This window comes from Fukomys damarensis, unplaced genomic scaffold, assembly GCF_012274545.1.
Source record: "Fukomys damarensis isolate Sample0158 unplaced genomic scaffold, DMR_v1.0_HiC HiC_scaffold_23, whole genome shotgun sequence".
In the NCBI taxonomy this organism is placed as follows: Eukaryota; Metazoa; Chordata; class Mammalia; order Rodentia; family Bathyergidae; genus Fukomys; species Fukomys damarensis.
Window position 1 is genome coordinate 38619412 of NW_022900935.1, and position 18141 is coordinate 38637552.

Sequence of the window (18141 nt, forward strand, 5' to 3'; positions counted from 1 at the left end):
AAAAAAACAAAAAAAAAAAAAAAAAAAAAAGAAAATACAGAAGCGATGCTAAAACCTTGTGGGAGGGCAGGACTTGACTGGAGGGAACCAGGTTCCCCATGCCTCACAGCACCTGAGGGGGCACCACCACAGCAGAGGGGACAGGAGGCTGCATGCAGCACCGACGGCAGCCAGTGGGCACAGAGCCCTGGAGAGGTGCCCGTCTTGCCCCTTGTCCCAGCACCAGGCTTGTGCCCCCAGAGCCCAGCGCAGCTGCCTCACCGACTGACTCTCGGAGTAGCAGACACCGCGCACCAGCAGGGTGACGAGCTGCGAGCGCAGGACCAGGCCGTGGAAGGTGAGTGGGCGGAAGCGCTCCTCCATGGTCCAGTCTTCGCTCGGGGACTGGTCGGGGTACAGGTTGGGGTAGGGGGTGTATCTGTTACACAGAAATCAGACGCTGCCTAGCACAGCCAAGCAAGGGCCCCGCGCCCCCACCCCCGCTGCACCTGTGCTCCAGCACCTGCTGCAGGAGGCCCCGCCCCACGAGCACCTGCACTCCAGCACCTGCTGCAGGAGGCCCCACCCCACCCGCACCTGCGCTCCAGCATCTGCTGCAGGAGGTCCTCCTTCTCGGCCGGCTCCTCGGGGGCTGCGTGCTCGTCGCACATGTTGCGCAGCTCACTCGACGGGTAGGACTTCATGGACTGGCTCCGCTTGCGCTGCTCGCCGGCCCGGGTGAGGATGCTGGACTTCTGGGGGGCGAAGCGGAGACAGTGATGGCTTCTACAGGGCACCCTCGGTGGCACTGCTGGGAGCAGGGTCCGGGAGCAAGGAGGGTCAAAGGACTTCCCAATGGAGTGCACAGGACTCTGGCTCAGGCCCTGAAGTCACCAGAGCTGTCAGAGTCCCAGCCTTGGCAGCGGACGCTGTCGTCTGTCCAGGACCTCTGTCCTCTGTGGTGCTGCGGGCATGCTGAGGAAGTGCGCCACGGCCAAGCTGCACCCCATTCTGACTGGTTCCTGATGTCCCAGTGCCCTGCTTCTTTGCTTTGGGAAGCTCCTCAATTCTCCAGAGGAAACAACCCCTCTCCTGTCCTGAACTGGGGGAATCGCAACACACGTGGCAGCCCCTCCCAAAGCCACCACAGCTGAGGGCCACATGGGCCCAGGCCAAGTGAGGCACCAGGCTCACTCTCTCCCTAGCTTCTGAGTTAGGAATAACAGAGCAGCCCGTGTTCATCCTGCTGGGACCCCGAGGGCACCTGCAGCGTGGGTTCCCTGGTCCCCCTGCCAGTCCTGGTTCTCCCACCAGAATCCCTGCTCTCTTTGGCAGGCCACTTGGCAATGAACGGGACAGCTGCCGACCTAACCCTCCTGTCCCCATGCTCTCCACGGCAAGACGAGAATGCACGCCTGCCCCATAGCTGGGTCAAGCCCCCGACTCTGTCACACCTGTGCTGTCACACAGTGGGGACAGCACAGGTCTTCCTAGAGCCACTGTGGCCACTGGGGTGGGGCAGGGCAGCATCAGACAACAGGGCACTGAGGACCCACAGGCTCCTCCCCACTCCCGACCGCTTCTGCAACCTTGAACTTGATGTTGTTGCTGATGAGCTGGTTGCCCTTCATGAACTCCTTCTCGTTGCCCCGGTTCTCGGTGACCACTGGGAAGGCGTGATGGACCGTGGTGCGCAGGATGCTGACCAGAGACTGGATGCGCGTGTGCGGGTACACGTAGGTCAGGTTGGGCTCCATGATGTCGCTGGCCCTCAGCCTGGGGAGGGGAAACCGTTTAGCCTCACAAGGGCCACTGGCCTGGGCACAAGCATGACAGGCTGCAGGGCGCTCGTCCCAGCCTGGGCCGCCAGAACCAGTGTGCTCCTCTGTAATCCCATTTGCATTCGCTGTTCTGACACCAGGGTCGCCCTCCTGCTGTCACACCACTGGGCCTTCACTTGTCCGTGGCTCATGGCTCGCTACCAACGTCCCCTCACCGTACATCCCATAAGAGTGCCAGGGTGGCATCTGCACTGCAGTACTCCAGGGCAGTCTCACCACTGAACTGATAATTTCACTAAATTTAACAACCCTTCTCCAGGTCCCTGTTTACATCAAGCCACAGCTCACAAAACAAATCCAGCCCCACACAGTGGAAATGTCTGCAGTGTGGCCCTCTGCAGACCCTGCAACCCCAAGGGCCTTGCTGACACGCAGGGAGGGGCCCAGCACATGTGTGGAGTATGAGGCGGGCACCCAGTGATGACACCAATCACTGGCGACGGGGGACATTCAGAAGGGGGCGTGTTTACTCCGTATGCACTCAAGTGTAAGCAATCCCGTCACACACGTGACCCAGGATCCTGCTACATACTGAACGAGAGTGCCACGTGAGCCACATGCCCACGGAAGGCCCTGCCTGGCCCTGAGCTCCAGGCCTCCTGAGCACGCAACATTCCCAAGCACGCAAGGGAACAATGTGCCTGCCTCTCCCCCCACCAAACCGCTGCTTCCTACGCTAACCCCTCCTCCATTCCTTCAGCCCTAAAGCCAGAAGTTCTGACACCAGGCACGAAAGACACAGAGGGCTTACTTATCCATTTCCACCTCCGTCTCCCATTCCAGAAGCGGCACGCCTCGCAGGCCCACGTGGATATCGTAAATGCCCTTATTGAAAAAGTCCCCTGTCCATTTGGCCACCTGAAACACAGCGGAAGCCTGACCAGTGAGAAGGCTCTGGGGGCCCAGGCCCAAGAGCCTGGAAGGGAAGTGCTCACCATCAGGGTGATCATGATGGGGAGCCCGTAGGTGATCTCGTTGGTGGACTCAATCAGGATGACCGTGAGACTGATGGTCATGCGGACGACCCCCCCCAAGAAAGCTGCAGCACCAATCAGCGCGAAGGTCCCCGAATAGATGTGGCCCAGTCCAATATAGCTGGTGGGGAACAAACCAAGAAGGTGGTTTAGAAACATCTCAGTGGGTTGTGCGGCAGGGTGTGCAAGCAGTGAACCAGCAACTTCCACACTGCATGCGCACATATACGCGTGGATAAGCACACGCTTGCACTCGCACACACATGCACACACTGTACCTTTTTAGGACATTGGCAACTAAACGTCCAAAAGCAGCTCCACACAACAGCGAAGGTACAAAAAGCCCACTTGGAACCGAAACACCATAAGTCCAACAGGCAAGCAGGAAATAGAGGACGAAAAACAAGGCCAAGGTAATGGGGCTGAACGTCCCTGCAAGGTAAGAACTGGCCTCAGTCACCCCAGGGGCCCACCGTGTCTCTGTGGTCCTTCCCACCCAGCCTGCACCCCTTCAGCGCTGGAGGAGGAGGCCCACTGTCCAGGAGAACACCACCAGAGTCCTGTTCTTGCTTGGAATGAAGGGCAAGCCAGGCCCTGGGGGTTGGCACAGTGCACACTCACCATCCTGGTGGAAGAGCTGGAGGATGGCAGACTCTTGGGGATTGAAGAAGAGCGTGGCCATGTCATTGTAGGTGTCATTGGGACAGAAGAAGGTCTGGATACTGGAATTCACATCTTCTGAGGTAACCTACGACACAGGATCCCAAAGTCAGTAGAGGGCATGGGACCGGGGCGCTCCTGAGTCTCCGAGGGGGACCGTTCCAGAGAGGACAAGAAGCCTGGCAGACACCTTTGCCTGCAGATCCAACAGGCAGCAAAACCTGACCGATACCCAAGGGTGGCTGGCTATGAAGCTGAATTCTTTGCATTTTGGATGCAGAATGAAGAATCAGGAAAAAAGCCTTTGTTCATCCATGCTCATAACCAAAATGTAACTATACCATGGTTCACCATGGATGGGACTCTGCGTCCTCTTGGCAATGATTTTGTAAATGATGCTGCTAGAAACCTGGCCCAAGAGCCTCAGGGACAGTGGGAAGATGAGGCAGGCGAGACAGACACCCAGGGAGGAGAGTTCAGGCCACTACTTGACTCAAAGGCCCAAATGAAAACAGCCTTTGCTCTGGATTTCCTCCAGAGAAACCCACCTTGGCTGGAAGCCTGATCACACTGCACTCCCGGCTCCAGTGCCCCAGGCTGGAGGTTCCGCCCTCATTCAGAGGGGGACAAGACTTGGTTTGGGAGAGGGCCCCCTGGTGGCAAGATGTGGCGAAGCAGAAATGTGTGCAGGGTCCTAGCAACTCTGAGCAGAGCCGGCAGCTTACTGGTGAGTAATACACGCAGGCTGTCCCCAACCAAGCCTGCAGGACACCAGCGGGGAAAGCAGAGAAGCAGCGGAGCACTTCCTGGAAACCATGTGTCTGCCAAAGCAAGGCAACGACTCCAAAATCCAACAGCTTTCACTGACCCCGCCACGGGCTGGTGAACTTGGGGAGGTGTTTCACTGTGTGACACTTCAGCTTCCTCATCTGTAACGTGGGGACAACGCCGGCCCTCGTGCTGTACACACTAGCTGCTAGACAAGGATCGTGATGAAGACCTCATCTGCCCAGAGACGAGGTTACCACCCAGCACGTGCGGGAAGGGTTCAGTAAGATGTCTGAGGCCTGGAACACCTGGCACAGTAACTGTGCCAAACAATCCTAACACTCACTGAAACGCTTCAGGCTCTAGGAAGTCCTGTACTAGAGAGATATATTCCAAGCTGGGTGTGGTGACATATGACTCCCATCCCTGCTACCTGGAAGGCTGAGGCAGGAGGCTCACAAGTTTGAGGTTAGCCTGGGCAATTTAGCAAAGTTTAAAGGGCTGGGTACGTAACTCAGTGGCAGGGCACTTGTCTAGCATGTGTGTTGTCCTTGGTCCATTCCCCAGCACCACAAAAAAGAAAAAAGAAGCCTATTTAATTCTGGTTAACCCAACTGACCACACAATGCTTTCTGTTTGTATCTGGACTGTATATATCACTGCTCTATAACAACATAGTTCAAAAATACAGTCTGGCAATGAAGTAGCCTTGAGAATAACTAGTAATCGGAGTCAGTAAACTTCTCCCAACAAGAACCAGAAAGCAAACATCTCAGTGCTGCCACCCACAGGCAGCCCTTGTGGCATCTTTTTAACACACTCCAAGCCTTCATGGACTGCTCCTGCGGGCCCACAGAGGTAGCCCTCCAGGACAAGGGACCAGAGGGGCGCTGACTGATTCAAGTGGCTGCTTGGGAGCAACAAGAACACAGAGTCAGGGAGGATGCTCGCCAGCCTCACCCCAGAGGAGCCCCCCTCCAAGGGCCAGGGTCAGTCATGTAAGTGGATGAGACCAAGGGCCCCCAGAGTGCATCCTCTCTGGTGAAGGACGACCACATGTGCAATTAGCAGCTCTGAGCAGCGGCCATTTCTGGGTGGGGAATAAAGGCAGTAGATGCACTGGGGTTACCTGGAGCTGGAACGAGCCATTACCGATTTGACTCGAAGAGGACATCTGCCGGCATTCTCCTAGCACCATCGAGGCCACGAACACCACCGCGGTGGTTACCAGAGACACCAACAGGCTCTCCAGGACTCTGGGAAGCAGAGCACAGCTGTCTCAATGCAGTAACAGCTGCCAGGTCTTGAGAACTCAAAAACACACCCACTGAGCCCCACCCTCCTCTGTATCAACAAAGTGGGCTGCTGCAAGCACAGGTCTCCCTGGAGGAATGGACAGGCTTCCATGCTAAGTCTTTGCGCAGGAGCAGCCGACAGCCAGCCTCTCAGGAAGGCCACGCCGGCCCTCCCGGAAGCTCAGCAGATGTGTGAGTCTCCCATGAGCTGGAAGCCAGCTCCACTCAGCCTTCTGGCCCATCTAATGAGCAAGGGAGACTTGGGTCCGTTTCCAGCCTCAGAGCTGGTGCAGAAGCAGGGTGTGCCTGTGTGATCGTCTTCTTCAGGAGAGATGGCCAGGCCCACACCACACTCAGGGAGCCACAGCAGGCTGGGGGAGGTGACTGCACAGATACCTGACAAGCTTAGGTTTCGGGTGCACGTTTCGCATACGGTACTTTGCAAGCCTCTTGTTCAGACAGTTGAATGTGGCTCCTAGGAGGCCCCCAATGACCCCCATCACGACGAAGAAACCCAAATCCATAGCAGTCCAGAGATGACATTTTTTATCAGAGTCAGAGCACTGAGAGAAGGGAGCAGGGAGGGAGAGAGAAAAACCAGAGCGGCCATGAGCACAGGAAGGGATAGAAGAGGGGAAGACAGAAACAGGAGCTGAGGCTGCCTCCCCTTCTAAAAGAGTCCTGCTCCCACGAGCGCAGCTGTCCGCGGAGACGCTAGCAGCCCAGGTGCCCTGCAGCAGTGGTGCCGGCCCTCTGTGAGTGAGTGAGTCTCACAGGCCCATTGTGACATCTCAGGAGGAAGGATGAGGCATACCTTAAACTCGCCGAAGTTCAGCAATCCAGGGAGCTGGAAGGAACCCCAACTTCCAAACTGAATTCCAGAACGGAAGAAGTTGAGGGTGAAGGTGGCAGACATGGAACAGAAGAGCTAAGGGACAGGTGACAAAAAAGAATATGTCTCACCATCTCCTAAACAGTTTTTCCCCAAACCAGTGCTCTCCCTAGAGACGTGCAACGTATGGCTGTGACACGGAGAGGGGTGAGCACTGCAGCAGAGGAACCTGGAGGGGGAGCAGCTGTACCCGGGCTCTGCCATGAGAGCCTGTTTACTGACTCTTCTGGCATGGACCCTGTGGCACCGCGAAGGGGGCTGCGTGGGGAGAACACATCACTTGGGGTGCGACAGGGGTTCAAGTCCCAACCCTGTCACTCCTGCCTTAGGTGACAGCCAGCATCTAATTTTCCAGCTGGGTGGCTTACGAGGAGTCTGGTGTGAGGTTTAATGTTTGTGGGGCGGGGAGTACTGATAAGAACAGCAGAGGAGCCCAGTCTGGAGGTCCTAGCTGCTATGGCAAATGAAGTCCCCATTGAGTGGACCCTCCAGTCTCACCAAACTGGGGCGGGACAGACAAATGTGCGGTTTAATTCTGGATGTGGTTAGGCCGAGGGCGTGGCTTCCAGGGATGGCTGCTCACCACTTTCCACGTGAGCCCTTGGTTCCAGAAGGACGAGCCCTCCTCTAGGCTGAACAAGGTGCCCCCAATCGGGGCCCCAAATGCCGCAGCGACTCCAGCAGCTGCCCCTGCTGATACGAAGTCTCGCTTGTCTCTGGGGGAGAGAAGACAAAGTGAGAGATGGGCCCTCGGGCTGCAAAAGCAGCTTCTCACTTCCTTATTGTGGACACAAAAGGATAGGTCTCCAGGGAGCCAGACTCGGCAGCACACGCAGGTCACCCGCTGGTCAATGTGGCCTGCACACCAGTTTGCATCTGAAAATGTCCCACAAAGGCCTGTGTATTACTGGCCTAGAGCTCAGCCCATGGCACCATTAGGAGGTGGTGGAGCCTTTAAAAGGCAGGGGGCCTGGAGAGAGGAAGTTAGGCCATTTGGGGTGTGTCTTAGAGGAGAAATTGGGACCCTACCCCCTCCTCTTCCTGTCTCAATTCCTGGTCATGACGTCAATAGGACTGAGACCCTCAAAACCCTAAGTCAAAATCAGCTTTTGTTTTTAAGGTGATTTCTCTCAAGGACTCATTATAGTAACAAGAAGCTGACCAAGGTTGCCGAGGTACAATGGCTCCCTGACCTGGGAAGCAGGGCCCCCTGTACTGGGCACTCTGGACTTGGTCTCAGTCCCAGGCCTAGAGCAGATGGAAGAGTTCTTGTAACCCTTGCCAGGCCTCGATCCTACCAGAGCTCTTCCGCAAAAGCCCATCATCGGAGAGGCCATGTAAGCACTTGCTGGCTTCACACAGAGGAGCTGGTGAGCAATGACTTGCAGGGATATGAAGATGAAAAGAGGTCCAAGAGGCTGAACTGAGCCCCTGATCCCAAGGGCCCTCCCAGCTGCGCAGGTCAGTGACCTACAAGTCACAGGGCTGGACAGTCCATGGGGAAGGCCGACTTCCAGGCCACAGAGGCCCTATGCAAGTAGATCACGAGGGACTATAAAACACCTTCCTGATAATACCCCCACCCGTGCCCTTTCTTGGTTGGGATTTTGGCTCTTGGACTTCGTGACCTGAGATGCTTCTAGGCCTTAGGACATGACAAAATAAAAGTCACAATGCCAACTTTGTGCTTTGGTTTATTTTCAGAAAAATAATGCAGAGCCCCTACACCCCACCTTCTGACACACAGATTCTGCAAGCAACCTGCTAAGAAGGGGCTACTGAGAGCTAGGCTAGAGCAAGTACCAGTCTGACTGGTAGTACATGAACTTTTTTTTCCCTTGTGGTCCTGCAGATTGAACCAAGGGCCTTCACATTGAGCTACATCCCTACTCTTGTTTTTATTTCACTGTAAGACTGAGTTTTGCCAAGTTTCTAAATTGCCCGGGCTGGACTCATACTGTGAACCTCCTGCCTCAGCCTCCCAAAGTGCCTCCATGACAGGTGTGGACCACCATGCCCAGCATCACTTTGTATTTTCCTAAGGACCAATTTCTATTGTTTTCATACCTGTCACTTCGGAAGTAGGGGAAGTTAAACTGAATCTTCCGTAAGGAGATGCTCTGAAACTAAAACAAGCGAAAACTAGTCAGAGAGGGGCCCACAAGGACCAAAGCTGCAGAAACCCACAGAACCCAGGGAGGCGCCTTTGCTTGGCCCACATGGGCCAATGTGCTACAGGCAGGAAGTGTCCAAAATTGCCACCTGGAAAAAAGGAAGTCACCTCCTTTGGGTGACTTCTAGGCTCTTTGAAAATTGCATTCTGTGCATAGTCAACAAGTGAGAAAGAAAAAAGGGAAAGAGCTGAGCAAGGACCGGGAGGAACCGAGAAGGGAAGCTGGCTGTGCTCAGGGGCCATCAGGCAGTGAGGCCCGACCAACACCCACTTCTCAGTCAGCCCACAGAGCCTCACACCACGCTCCACTGTGCTTGGCTTCTTTCGTCCTCCGGACTCACTCCTGGGAGACCTGGCTAGGAGGCAGCATCGAGAGGAGATGCCCTGAAGAAGGAACCTCCTCCCCTCCGCCCCACAACTTGCACTCACAGTAACTCCCCTTGGCAGGAGAGGGAGGGAAACAGAGCCGTGCAATGGCGCCCAGGGAGCTGGCTTCTCACACTTGCAGCCAGGAGCCTGAAAAAGCCCTCAGAAAGGGAGCTTTGGGGTCCTGGGAGAGTCCCTCCAGCTATGAGCCCCAGCTTTCTCACCTGAGAACCAAACACCTCAGGTGGCCCCGAAGAAGACAGGAGCTGGAACCCGCACAATCCTGCGAGTGGGCGCTGTCAGTTACCGTGCCAGGCAGGCCAAGTGGAATCAGAGTGGAGCCGGGGCTAAGACCACCCAGCTGGCGCTCCCAGCCTCTCTGGCATCTGGTGGCATGGAGACGACCCATCATGCCACCCTACGTGGGGGCGCTTGGCAATGGCTGCGGAGCAGCAGGTGACTTTCACCTGCCTATGTCACAGTTTTCCTCCTTTCCTATTTCTGTACCTAGGACTCAGCAAGGCGTCATTAAACCTCTGAGTCTAGGGTATGTGCTTGCTCTGCCGAGAGGCAGACCACAAGGTTTTCTTAAGCCAAATGGCTCAGGCTCCAGAGTCATGTTAGGGTGGCCCCAAAGGGTTTCACACAGGCATGATCCCTGGGGCCCAGGCAGGAGCCGCCCTGAGGGGTGCAGCCCTGGCCCGAAGGCCCTTACCTGAGGAAGGCCGGCTCCCACAATGGCCCCACTGTGGATCATGGGGCCCTCCTTCCCCACAAAGAGGCCTGGGATGGTGAGAAAGGGAGATAGCAGTTAGCACAGAAGCCTCTGGCTCAGGGACCTTTACTACGAACCTTTCTCTCGCTCACAGGCAAGCACAGGGCTAAGGGAAGGCGGGACAAATCCCCACCAAACCAGTTCCGTTTAAAGTCCTGCTATGGGGTCTGCACACCAGGGTCCAGACCCACTCCTTGCCTATTACTGCACAGTTCTAGAGCTGAGAATGGCTTTTCCACTCCTGAGTGGGCAACTAAAGGGTTACCTAAGTGTCTACACCATATCCTTGGTGCTCCTTCTTGGCCCATACAGCAGAAAAGATTTGCTGTCTGGCTCTTGACACAGAAAATGTGCTGACTTTGCTAAAAGCCAACTCTGAACCAACTTGGTGTGTGTACTTCAAAACAATGGTGTCTGTCAGGCGACTCCAAATGGCACCGCACTAACAGTGTCTGCATTTAAAAACCTACAGACAAGAAGAGTGGACACCGCTTGGGGCGGGCCCTTCAGTGGGAACCTCATTTACACACAGAATGTTTCTGGTCAGCCTCGCCCCGGGACTCCCGAAGGGTAAGAGCTCCAAGACCCTCCTTACCGCCTGCCACACCGAACAGCACTCCGAACACTTTGCAGAGCAGGGTCCGCAGCCGGACGATTCCTGGCACCTTCACGCCATTCAGATAACATTTGATCTCAGGGATCCCAGAACCCGCAGCCACCGGCTGATGGGGACAGGAGACACAGCCATAAATTCAAACGCCACTTGTTCTTTGCTTGCCCTCGACAAGCGGGACAAGAACTCACCGCCTTCGGCACCATCAGGGTCACCCGAACAGGGTCAGTCACGGGTGCTGGGCCCCTCCCTGGCTCCTGACTCTGTAGCCCTCGGGGGCATGGGATCATCTGCACTTCTGACAAGGTCCCCAGGAGTCCACCTAGTGTGGGAGCCTGTGGGAGCCCGTCAGCCAACAACGCGGTGTCCCGCTTCTAGAAGTCCTGCTCCCAGGGGAGAAGCCCAGCCTAACCTACAGCTTCCCTCACTGACCTCGATGCAGGCTAGAATCTATTTCGAGGACCCTCTCCGAGTGAGCAAGAGGGTCCTGCTCCATCCAGATGTCCCCCCACAATCTGGGACTGGAGATGCTGAGGTGAAGAGCAGGAGCCCTGAACCCCACATACCACAGGCGGGCAATTTCCAAACCACCTCACCTCGATCAGGACGAGGAGGCTGGCCAAGAAGACAAAGATCAGGTTAAAACCTAAGAGTTCGAGTAGGGACAGGGCGAGGCAGCCTTTCTGGCTGCACTCCTCCACCGCTGCGGAGCCTTGGTTAAGGAAAACAAGTTCTCAGCCATGTGGTGGCGGCCCCGTTACCACTGGCCATGGTGCAGCTTCCCCTAGTGCACACCTTCTTCTCCCGGGGTAGAATATACAGCTGCCCAAGATAACACCTACAATGGGAACCACTTAAAAATACCCAATACCTGCCAGGTGTTCTGGCGCACACCTGTGATCCCAGCATTTGGGAGGCTGAGGCAGGAGGATCACTGTGAGTTCAAGGCCAGACAAAACTGTCTCAAAAAAAGTAGAAATATGGAATACCTCAAGTATTACAGAAGTTACACACACTCACAACCCTAGCTTTACAAAACCTGGATTACACCATACTTGCTCCAGAAATGTTTAAAGACATAAGACACCATTTAAAAAAGAAATCCAGGCCAGGTGCAGCAACACATGCCTGTAAGTACAGCTACATTGGAAGGGGACACAGGGGCACAAGGTTCAAGGTCAGCCTGGGCAATGCACTAAGACTCCATCTCAAAAACAAAACAAAACCAAAAACTCTTGTCCTTCCTCCTTCCTCTGGGAGAAACCACTAGGCTGAATTCCCTGCATATTTTCTTGTGTCTGCATTGTTCATACTGTACTTCATCTATGTCCCACAACTTCCTGCTTTTCTGTCTCAACGTATATTTTTATTTTGGTACCAGGGATTGAACTCGGACCCTTACACTTGCAAGGCAAGCGCCGGAACCACTGAGCTAAATCCCCGGCCCATCGACATGTAAGTTTTTGAGAATTAGCCACGCTGATGCACAGTTCTGGTTCATACATCTTCTGTGTAAAATCATTCCAGATGATGGGCATCAACTTTTCCATTCCCCTGTAATCAGCACTGCACAATGGAATTTTGAAAGTTAAGATTTTTTTCCTTTAGAGACATGTGGCTTCCAAACTTCCTCAGGTGTAGGCCTCTCGGGCACCCAGAGGAAAGGACAGAACATGGAGAAAGCAGCAACAGGTCGTTGAGCCCCGCTTCACGCACTGAGACAAGGGAGCAAGAGGTGCAACCGCAGGCACGGAACTAGCTGCCCAGGTCTACTGCACCTATGCTCCCCCACGCTATCGCTTGCCATAAAAGATCCCAACACACCTGGTCACGGGGAGCTGGTGACTTGAGGCACATTGTCCCCTCCATCCCCTCAGAGCTGGCTCTGAATAACCTGTGTCCTTTTTACGAAAATAAATGGCCTTGGCCTCTTTTGACCTGGTCAGTGAACCTGAGTGTGAGAGCCTGAGTGGCAACACCCCCAGCTGGTACGTCCAACTTCCTGCCATCACAAAGGCGTGACAGCCACCTCTGGACACATCCAAGGGGCCCTGAGAGGAACTTACGAGACAGGAACGGACACCTTCTGATTTTTTTCCGTAGCTTACTAGCTTTTTCTCCTCTGAGAACCTACTTACATTCTTTCCCATTTTTCTACTGGACTTCTGGAATTTTTTTCTTTCTCTATTTTGGAGACTAATTGAGAACTCGCTTTTTCACTTTACCTATGGTGTTTTATTGTTGAGGTTTTAAAATTTTCCTTTTAAATGGAATATTTACTTTGATGTGGTCAAGTTTATTGATCTTTCCCATCTGTGGCTTCTAGGGTTTCAAGAAACTATTCCCTACATCTGATATCGTCTGGTCTCTTAAAACTTTGTCCTGCTTATTTTTATCTTCAACCCATCTGGAATTTAGCTTATTTATAGTATGAATGAGAATCTATTTCTGCATATGGACGACCAATGTCCTAGAATCTTTTATTAAATAATCCCTTAGAAGGTATGGGAGACCTTCTTTTGGGTGGATTTAACAAATTCCCTATGCAGAACAAATTTCCAATTCCCTATTATCTTCCCATTGGTTTGTTTTTTGTTTTGGTACCGGGGATCGAACTCGGGTCCTTGTGCTTGAGAGGCAGGTGGCAGAACCACTGAGCAAAATCCCTGGCCCCAATTACTGTTATCTTAAATTTTAGCTGGGTGTCCTGGCGCATGCCTGTAATCCCAGCACTTGCAAGGCTGAGAAAGGAAGATCACTATATAAGTTTGAGGCCAACCTGAGCTACATAGTTCAAGGCCAGCATAAACTACAAAAGTGTGGCCCTGTCTTAAAACCAACTAACAAGCCTTGGCGTCTAGGAAGGCAAATCCATTTGCTTGTTGTTCAAAACTGCCTCAATTGCTTTTGGCCCTTTGCTCTTCTATACAAATTGAGAATTTTTTGTTCTCCATCGGAAGTCCTACTGAGTTTTGATTAGAACACTGAATTTACAGGCGGGGAGAACAGGCAGCTTTGTGATACTGCATCTTACCAACCACAAGCATGAGTCTGACCACTGACTCATACTTTGTAATCCCTGTAATCTTTCGCATTTGATGATAATTAGCCCTCAAGCTGAATGGCTAAGAAGCAACCCTTCAAATTTCACATTCAGTGCCAAACCCACGTCTGGACGAGAACGAACGTCAGAGAGAGACCTCGGAAGTCCGTGCAACATGGAGCCACGAAAGGATACATGTCTGAACCACTCCAAACTTGAGTCGGGTGAAGAGGCGTACAAAGAAGTCCACGAAGAGTCCCACCTGCAAAGAGCAAGAAACGCATCACATGGCCCCGGCCCCGGGTGAAGTGCACGTGTGCTTCCCCCGAAGCACCACCTTCTTCCACGCACTGATGGCAGCTGCCTGAGTTACCAACCAGCAATTTAGCCCGCCAGTCCCGGGCTTTCGAGAAGATCCCTACACGCTGCTCAGCCTCCACACTACAAAGTAAGGCCTACAGCCGAGTGCAGTGGAGCGAAACAAAAGAGGAAAAGGATACAGAAAATGACCGGAGACCAAAGAAGAGACCATCGGCATGTTTAAAACCCAACAACAGTGAACTGTGTGGGGAAGCACTCCACTCTACTGAAAGGACAGGAGGGTCCAAAAGGACAGTTAAAACAACTCTGGCCATTTATGGCTGGATAAGCATATAGCTTAGGACACTGCCTGAAAAGTGAACGTTTCCTTAGGCATAAGTGGTCTCTGCATGTTTGTTTTAAACAAGTCATTATTTTGACTTAGAACTAGCTCACGGCCAGTCATTACCAGAATAGAGGAAACGACTCACATTTCACTCACATAATTGCTTGAGGGAGAACTAGAAAGACTAATTTTATGGGGTCAAAAGCAAAGGCTTCCTGCCTTCAATGACTCTGGCCTTCCCTCAAGCCCATGGCTGGAAGCTCACTGCCACTGGGCAGGAGAGGTGACAGATCAAAGGGGAGGTGGCCAGTGCTGCCTTAAAAAGGAGGGGCCTTTCTGCTGAGAAGTTGCTACTGATGGTGATCGGAAGCTCAAAGGAGGCTGACTAACAGTAACAGCGAGACTAACAACTATATGGCTGATAAATATGCTTAGTAAAGGGAAATATGCAACCAGAAACATGACTAGTAAAACGAACACTTGGATTTCAATAAAACAATTAAAGCCCCTCGGTCCCCTCTCCCCATGGTGGGACCCTTCAGAACGTCAGTAGAGGCCTTTGGAGGGTCCTCCATCTTCCTTAGTAGGTATTTGTGTCAGTTTACTAGAGTAAAAATCTGATGAGCACCAAAGAACAGAGTGACTGTGGGTGGCCCTCGGGTGGCATTAATTTGCATACATGCTTACACTTCCCAGGAAGACCATGACATGCCAAGGATGAGCCTGTGACCGACTCCAGAGAAAGGCGATAAACAGGCTACTGCTGTTTGTGTTCCCTTGCCTATACCACGCTGATGAAAATCAGATCTGACTGTATCTTCTGGCTGCCTGCTGGCTTCTCTTTCTCCTTGTTATTTTAAGACAGAGTCTCACGGTGCAGTTCAGGCTGGCTTTGAACTCACTATAAAGCCCAGGCTGTCCCTGAACTCACGGCCATCCTCCTGCCTCAGCCTCCCGAGTGCTGGGAATACAGGTGTGCACCAGCATGCCCGGCTGGCTGCTGGCTTTTCCAGCTTCTCTTCTCAGGTTTAACAATGCTAAGCCAGCGGCTGTGGCTGCAGAGCTCCTGCTACCATGATCTGGGACAATGTTTGCAATCCTTCCCTGTCTGGGAGCCACTGTGAACCCTCAGAACCCAGACTCCCTGTTCACTCAGACACAACCTCCACCCACAACCACCAGCTCTATTGTGTAGACACCATCAGCATGGAGCAGGACAGTGAGATCTCAACATCCACAGTGCCTGCTATGTCATCTCCTACGGCCATGCTGTCTAGGTGCTGAGGAGCTCACAGGCTGACTCAATCCAATTGTAAGACAGGTGTTTGGCCAAACCTCTGAGTGCTTAACGATCCCAGAGCTCTATGGTTTTGGTTTTATTTCATAATGCAAAAGTAAGAAAAGTATTAAAAAAAAACTGGGCTAGGATTATTAATCAGAAAACAAAAAAGCTGGGCACGGTGGTGCACACCTGTAATGCCAGCACTCTGGGAGGCTGAGGCAGGAGGATCACAAGTTCAAACCTGGCCTGGGCAACTTACCATCTTAGTGAGACCCTGTCTCAAAATAAATCTTAAAAGGGCTGGGGATGTAGCTTAGTGTGAAGACCCTGGGTTCAATTCCCAGTACTGAAAAAGGGAAAAAAAAAAAAAAAAAAAAAAGGGAAAGTTAAAAAAAGAGAAAACAGGAAATCTTGATTATAATGACAACTGTTCTAGTGTTATACATGCAGTGGTGACAAAGGACAAAGATCATTTGCCAGGCCAGGGCTTTCCTTTGTGGCACCACCCCCCACATCCCGCTGCTCACCAGCCCGGTGCAGACGCCGATGGCAAACACCACCATCCACTTCACCGCCTCGTACCTTCGCCCTTTCTGTTCACATGGAAAAGAACAGTTCCCACTGTTACAGGGCCGCACTGGCAGTGGGGAAGCAGCACGTCTCGGCCAAATTCCATGCACACAGCTAGCATGGTGGGGGGTGGTCTCATAGTTCCAGTGCTTAGCCATATAAGAACGATGAATCCTAAGGGGCCAGGTGGCAGACTGTGGGTCTCTGGTCGGCAGGAAGGAGGTCCGGGGAATTACAGGCCAATGTCCCACAAAAGGGTAAAAAGACTCAGGGATAAGGACATTTACTGGAGATTTTAGCAGAGCAGTTGTCTGAAGACCTGCAAGGGCACGAGAGACCAGGAATGGTGAGCTCACCTTGTTGTCCATGGTCTCCAGCACTTCCAGGTAAGGGTCATTGATGCAGCGATCATAGTCCAGGCTCTGAAAGAAGGACATGTGCGTGAAAGTCAAGAGCCAGGCAGGGCCCGGGGATTTAGCTCAGTCATTCCACCGAATGCCTTGCAAGCACAAGGTCCTGACTTGGATCCCCCGTACCAAAAACAAAAAAGGCCAGGCAGAAGTATGGAAAGACCGATGAGGACAAAGCTCTGTGTCCTGCTACTCCGTGTGAAGGTGGGCTGGGCGAGGCATCTGCAGCACCCAGGGGGGCCGGTCAGGAATGCAGGTGCCCAGGGCCCTCGGCCTGCAGCATCAGGAAAGTGTAGGGGGCACTGCTTAGTGAGAATACTCTGCTCTGGGAAAAGCTTTGTATTACCTACTTCAAACATTCTGTTTCTGCAAAATAAAGGCCTCCAGCTACCTCTGGACTTGCCCAAATTATTCTACAAGATGGGAAGAAAAGCTTCGGTAAGGAGAATCAAGTCAATGCAGAAAGACGGTTTGTAATTATCTCTCATAGGTGGATCCTGTGAAAATGAGGTTAGTCCCAAGACAGACCAATACGGAGACTATTTTTAAACGCAACTTCCAGTCTATGTTCGGAAGAGGCCCAGATTCTGGCAGCTCCTACAGCTTTCACATCTACAGTGGTGCCCCTGAAACCGCGATTCACAGGACACAGATGCGCCTCAAACAATCTGCAATGCCACAGACCCCCGAGAACAGAGGAAATAATTTATTTCTATGTCTTGGAAGAGAAACAGCACAAGCTGGGTATGATGGCACAGGCCTGTAATCCTAGCACTCCAAGACAGTGAGGCAGGAGGATTGAAGGTTCAAGCCCAGCTTGGGCATCTTAACAATTTAGTGAGACCCCCCATGTCGGAAGAAAAAAGGCTGGGGATGTAGCTCAGTGTGAAGGACCTGGGTTTGATTCTCATTTTCCAATACCACAAAAAATAACACACACACAGACACACACACACACAACACAGCGTAAGAGATAGCAAAGCCAGGAACAGTAATCCCAGCTACTTGGGATGATGTGGCAGAAGGATCCCACGTTCAAGCCCAGCCTGGGCAACTAGTGACTTAGCAAGACCTGATTTTAAAATAAAAACTAAAAATATGACTTGGGATGTAGCTCAGTGCAAAGTATTGCTTCAATCTTCAGTACTGCAAATAAATTAAATATATAAATACATAAGGCTGGAGACATAGCTGAGCAGTTCACGGGTTCTATGGGGGAACACAGTCTGCCAACCCAGGAAACAATCTGAATTCACTCTTTCCCATAATCTGTTCCTACTACCACGTCAGCTAATGAACAGGCTGGACACTGGCCCAGTGGCCAGAGTCCCACGCAGTTGTTTCCAGTCAGCCGAACACAGGTGTGCAGTGTGACAACTCGTCCTATCTATGTGACTGCCTGGAGGGAGTCCAGGTCCCTTCCTTAAGAGTCCTGGAGTAGCAACAGGTGACTGGTTAAATCAATTATCATATAACCAAAGACAAGAGTATTTAGCAATAAAACATTACAGTAAATCTATATAGACGGACACGGGAAATGTCCAAAACTTATTTAGGTAAAAAAAGTGAGATATAATAAAAAATAAAGAAAGTTGTGCTAAATGTGAGAGTGCACATTTATAATCCCAGCAGTTTGGGAGGCTGAGGCAGGAAGATTATAAATTAAAACAAAGGCTTGGCAGCTAATCAAGTTAGCAAGATCTTGTCTTAAAAATTTAAAAAAAGGGCTGGGATAATAATTTAGTGAGAAGACTCTGAGTTCAATAAAAAAAAAAAAAGGACTTAAAATGTATAGTATAGGGCCAGGAATTTAGCTCAGCGGTTTGGTGGCCTGCCTTGCAAGTGCAAGGACCC

General features: G+C 52.3%; 1 protein-coding gene across 3 annotated transcripts in view; it reads right to left on the reverse strand.

The window, feature by feature from the left end:
• Clcn6 (chloride voltage-gated channel 6) overlaps positions 1 to 18141 on the reverse strand; it is a 29606-nt gene that overhangs the window by 4597 nt on the left and 6868 nt on the right. The window contains exons 3-20 of one of the 3 annotated variants that reach the window (XM_010628144.2): positions 16234 to 16299; positions 15835 to 15900; positions 13575 to 13641; positions 10933 to 11039; positions 10319 to 10445; positions 9664 to 9731; positions 8477 to 8535; positions 6993 to 7125; positions 6332 to 6445; positions 5914 to 6080; positions 5352 to 5478; positions 3416 to 3542; positions 3073 to 3226; positions 2756 to 2915; positions 2572 to 2678; positions 1569 to 1755; positions 577 to 734; positions 262 to 418 (exon numbers count right to left, since the gene is read on the reverse strand). In XM_010628144.2, coding sequence (XP_010626446.1) covers positions 262 to 418; positions 577 to 734; positions 1569 to 1755; positions 2572 to 2678; positions 2756 to 2915; positions 3073 to 3226; positions 3416 to 3542; positions 5352 to 5478; positions 5914 to 6080; positions 6332 to 6445; positions 6993 to 7125; positions 8477 to 8535; positions 9664 to 9731; positions 10319 to 10445; positions 10933 to 11039; positions 13575 to 13641; positions 15835 to 15900; positions 16234 to 16299 — 2151 coding nt within the window. The remainder of the gene's footprint in view (positions 1 to 261; positions 419 to 576; positions 735 to 1568; positions 1756 to 2571; positions 2679 to 2755; positions 2916 to 3072; positions 3227 to 3415; positions 3543 to 5351; positions 5479 to 5913; positions 6081 to 6331; positions 6446 to 6992; positions 7126 to 8476; positions 8536 to 9663; positions 9732 to 10318; positions 10446 to 10932; positions 11040 to 13574; positions 13642 to 15834; positions 15901 to 16233; positions 16300 to 18141) is intronic. The other 2 variants (XM_010628147.3, XM_010628145.2) reach the window with 2 other exon arrangements.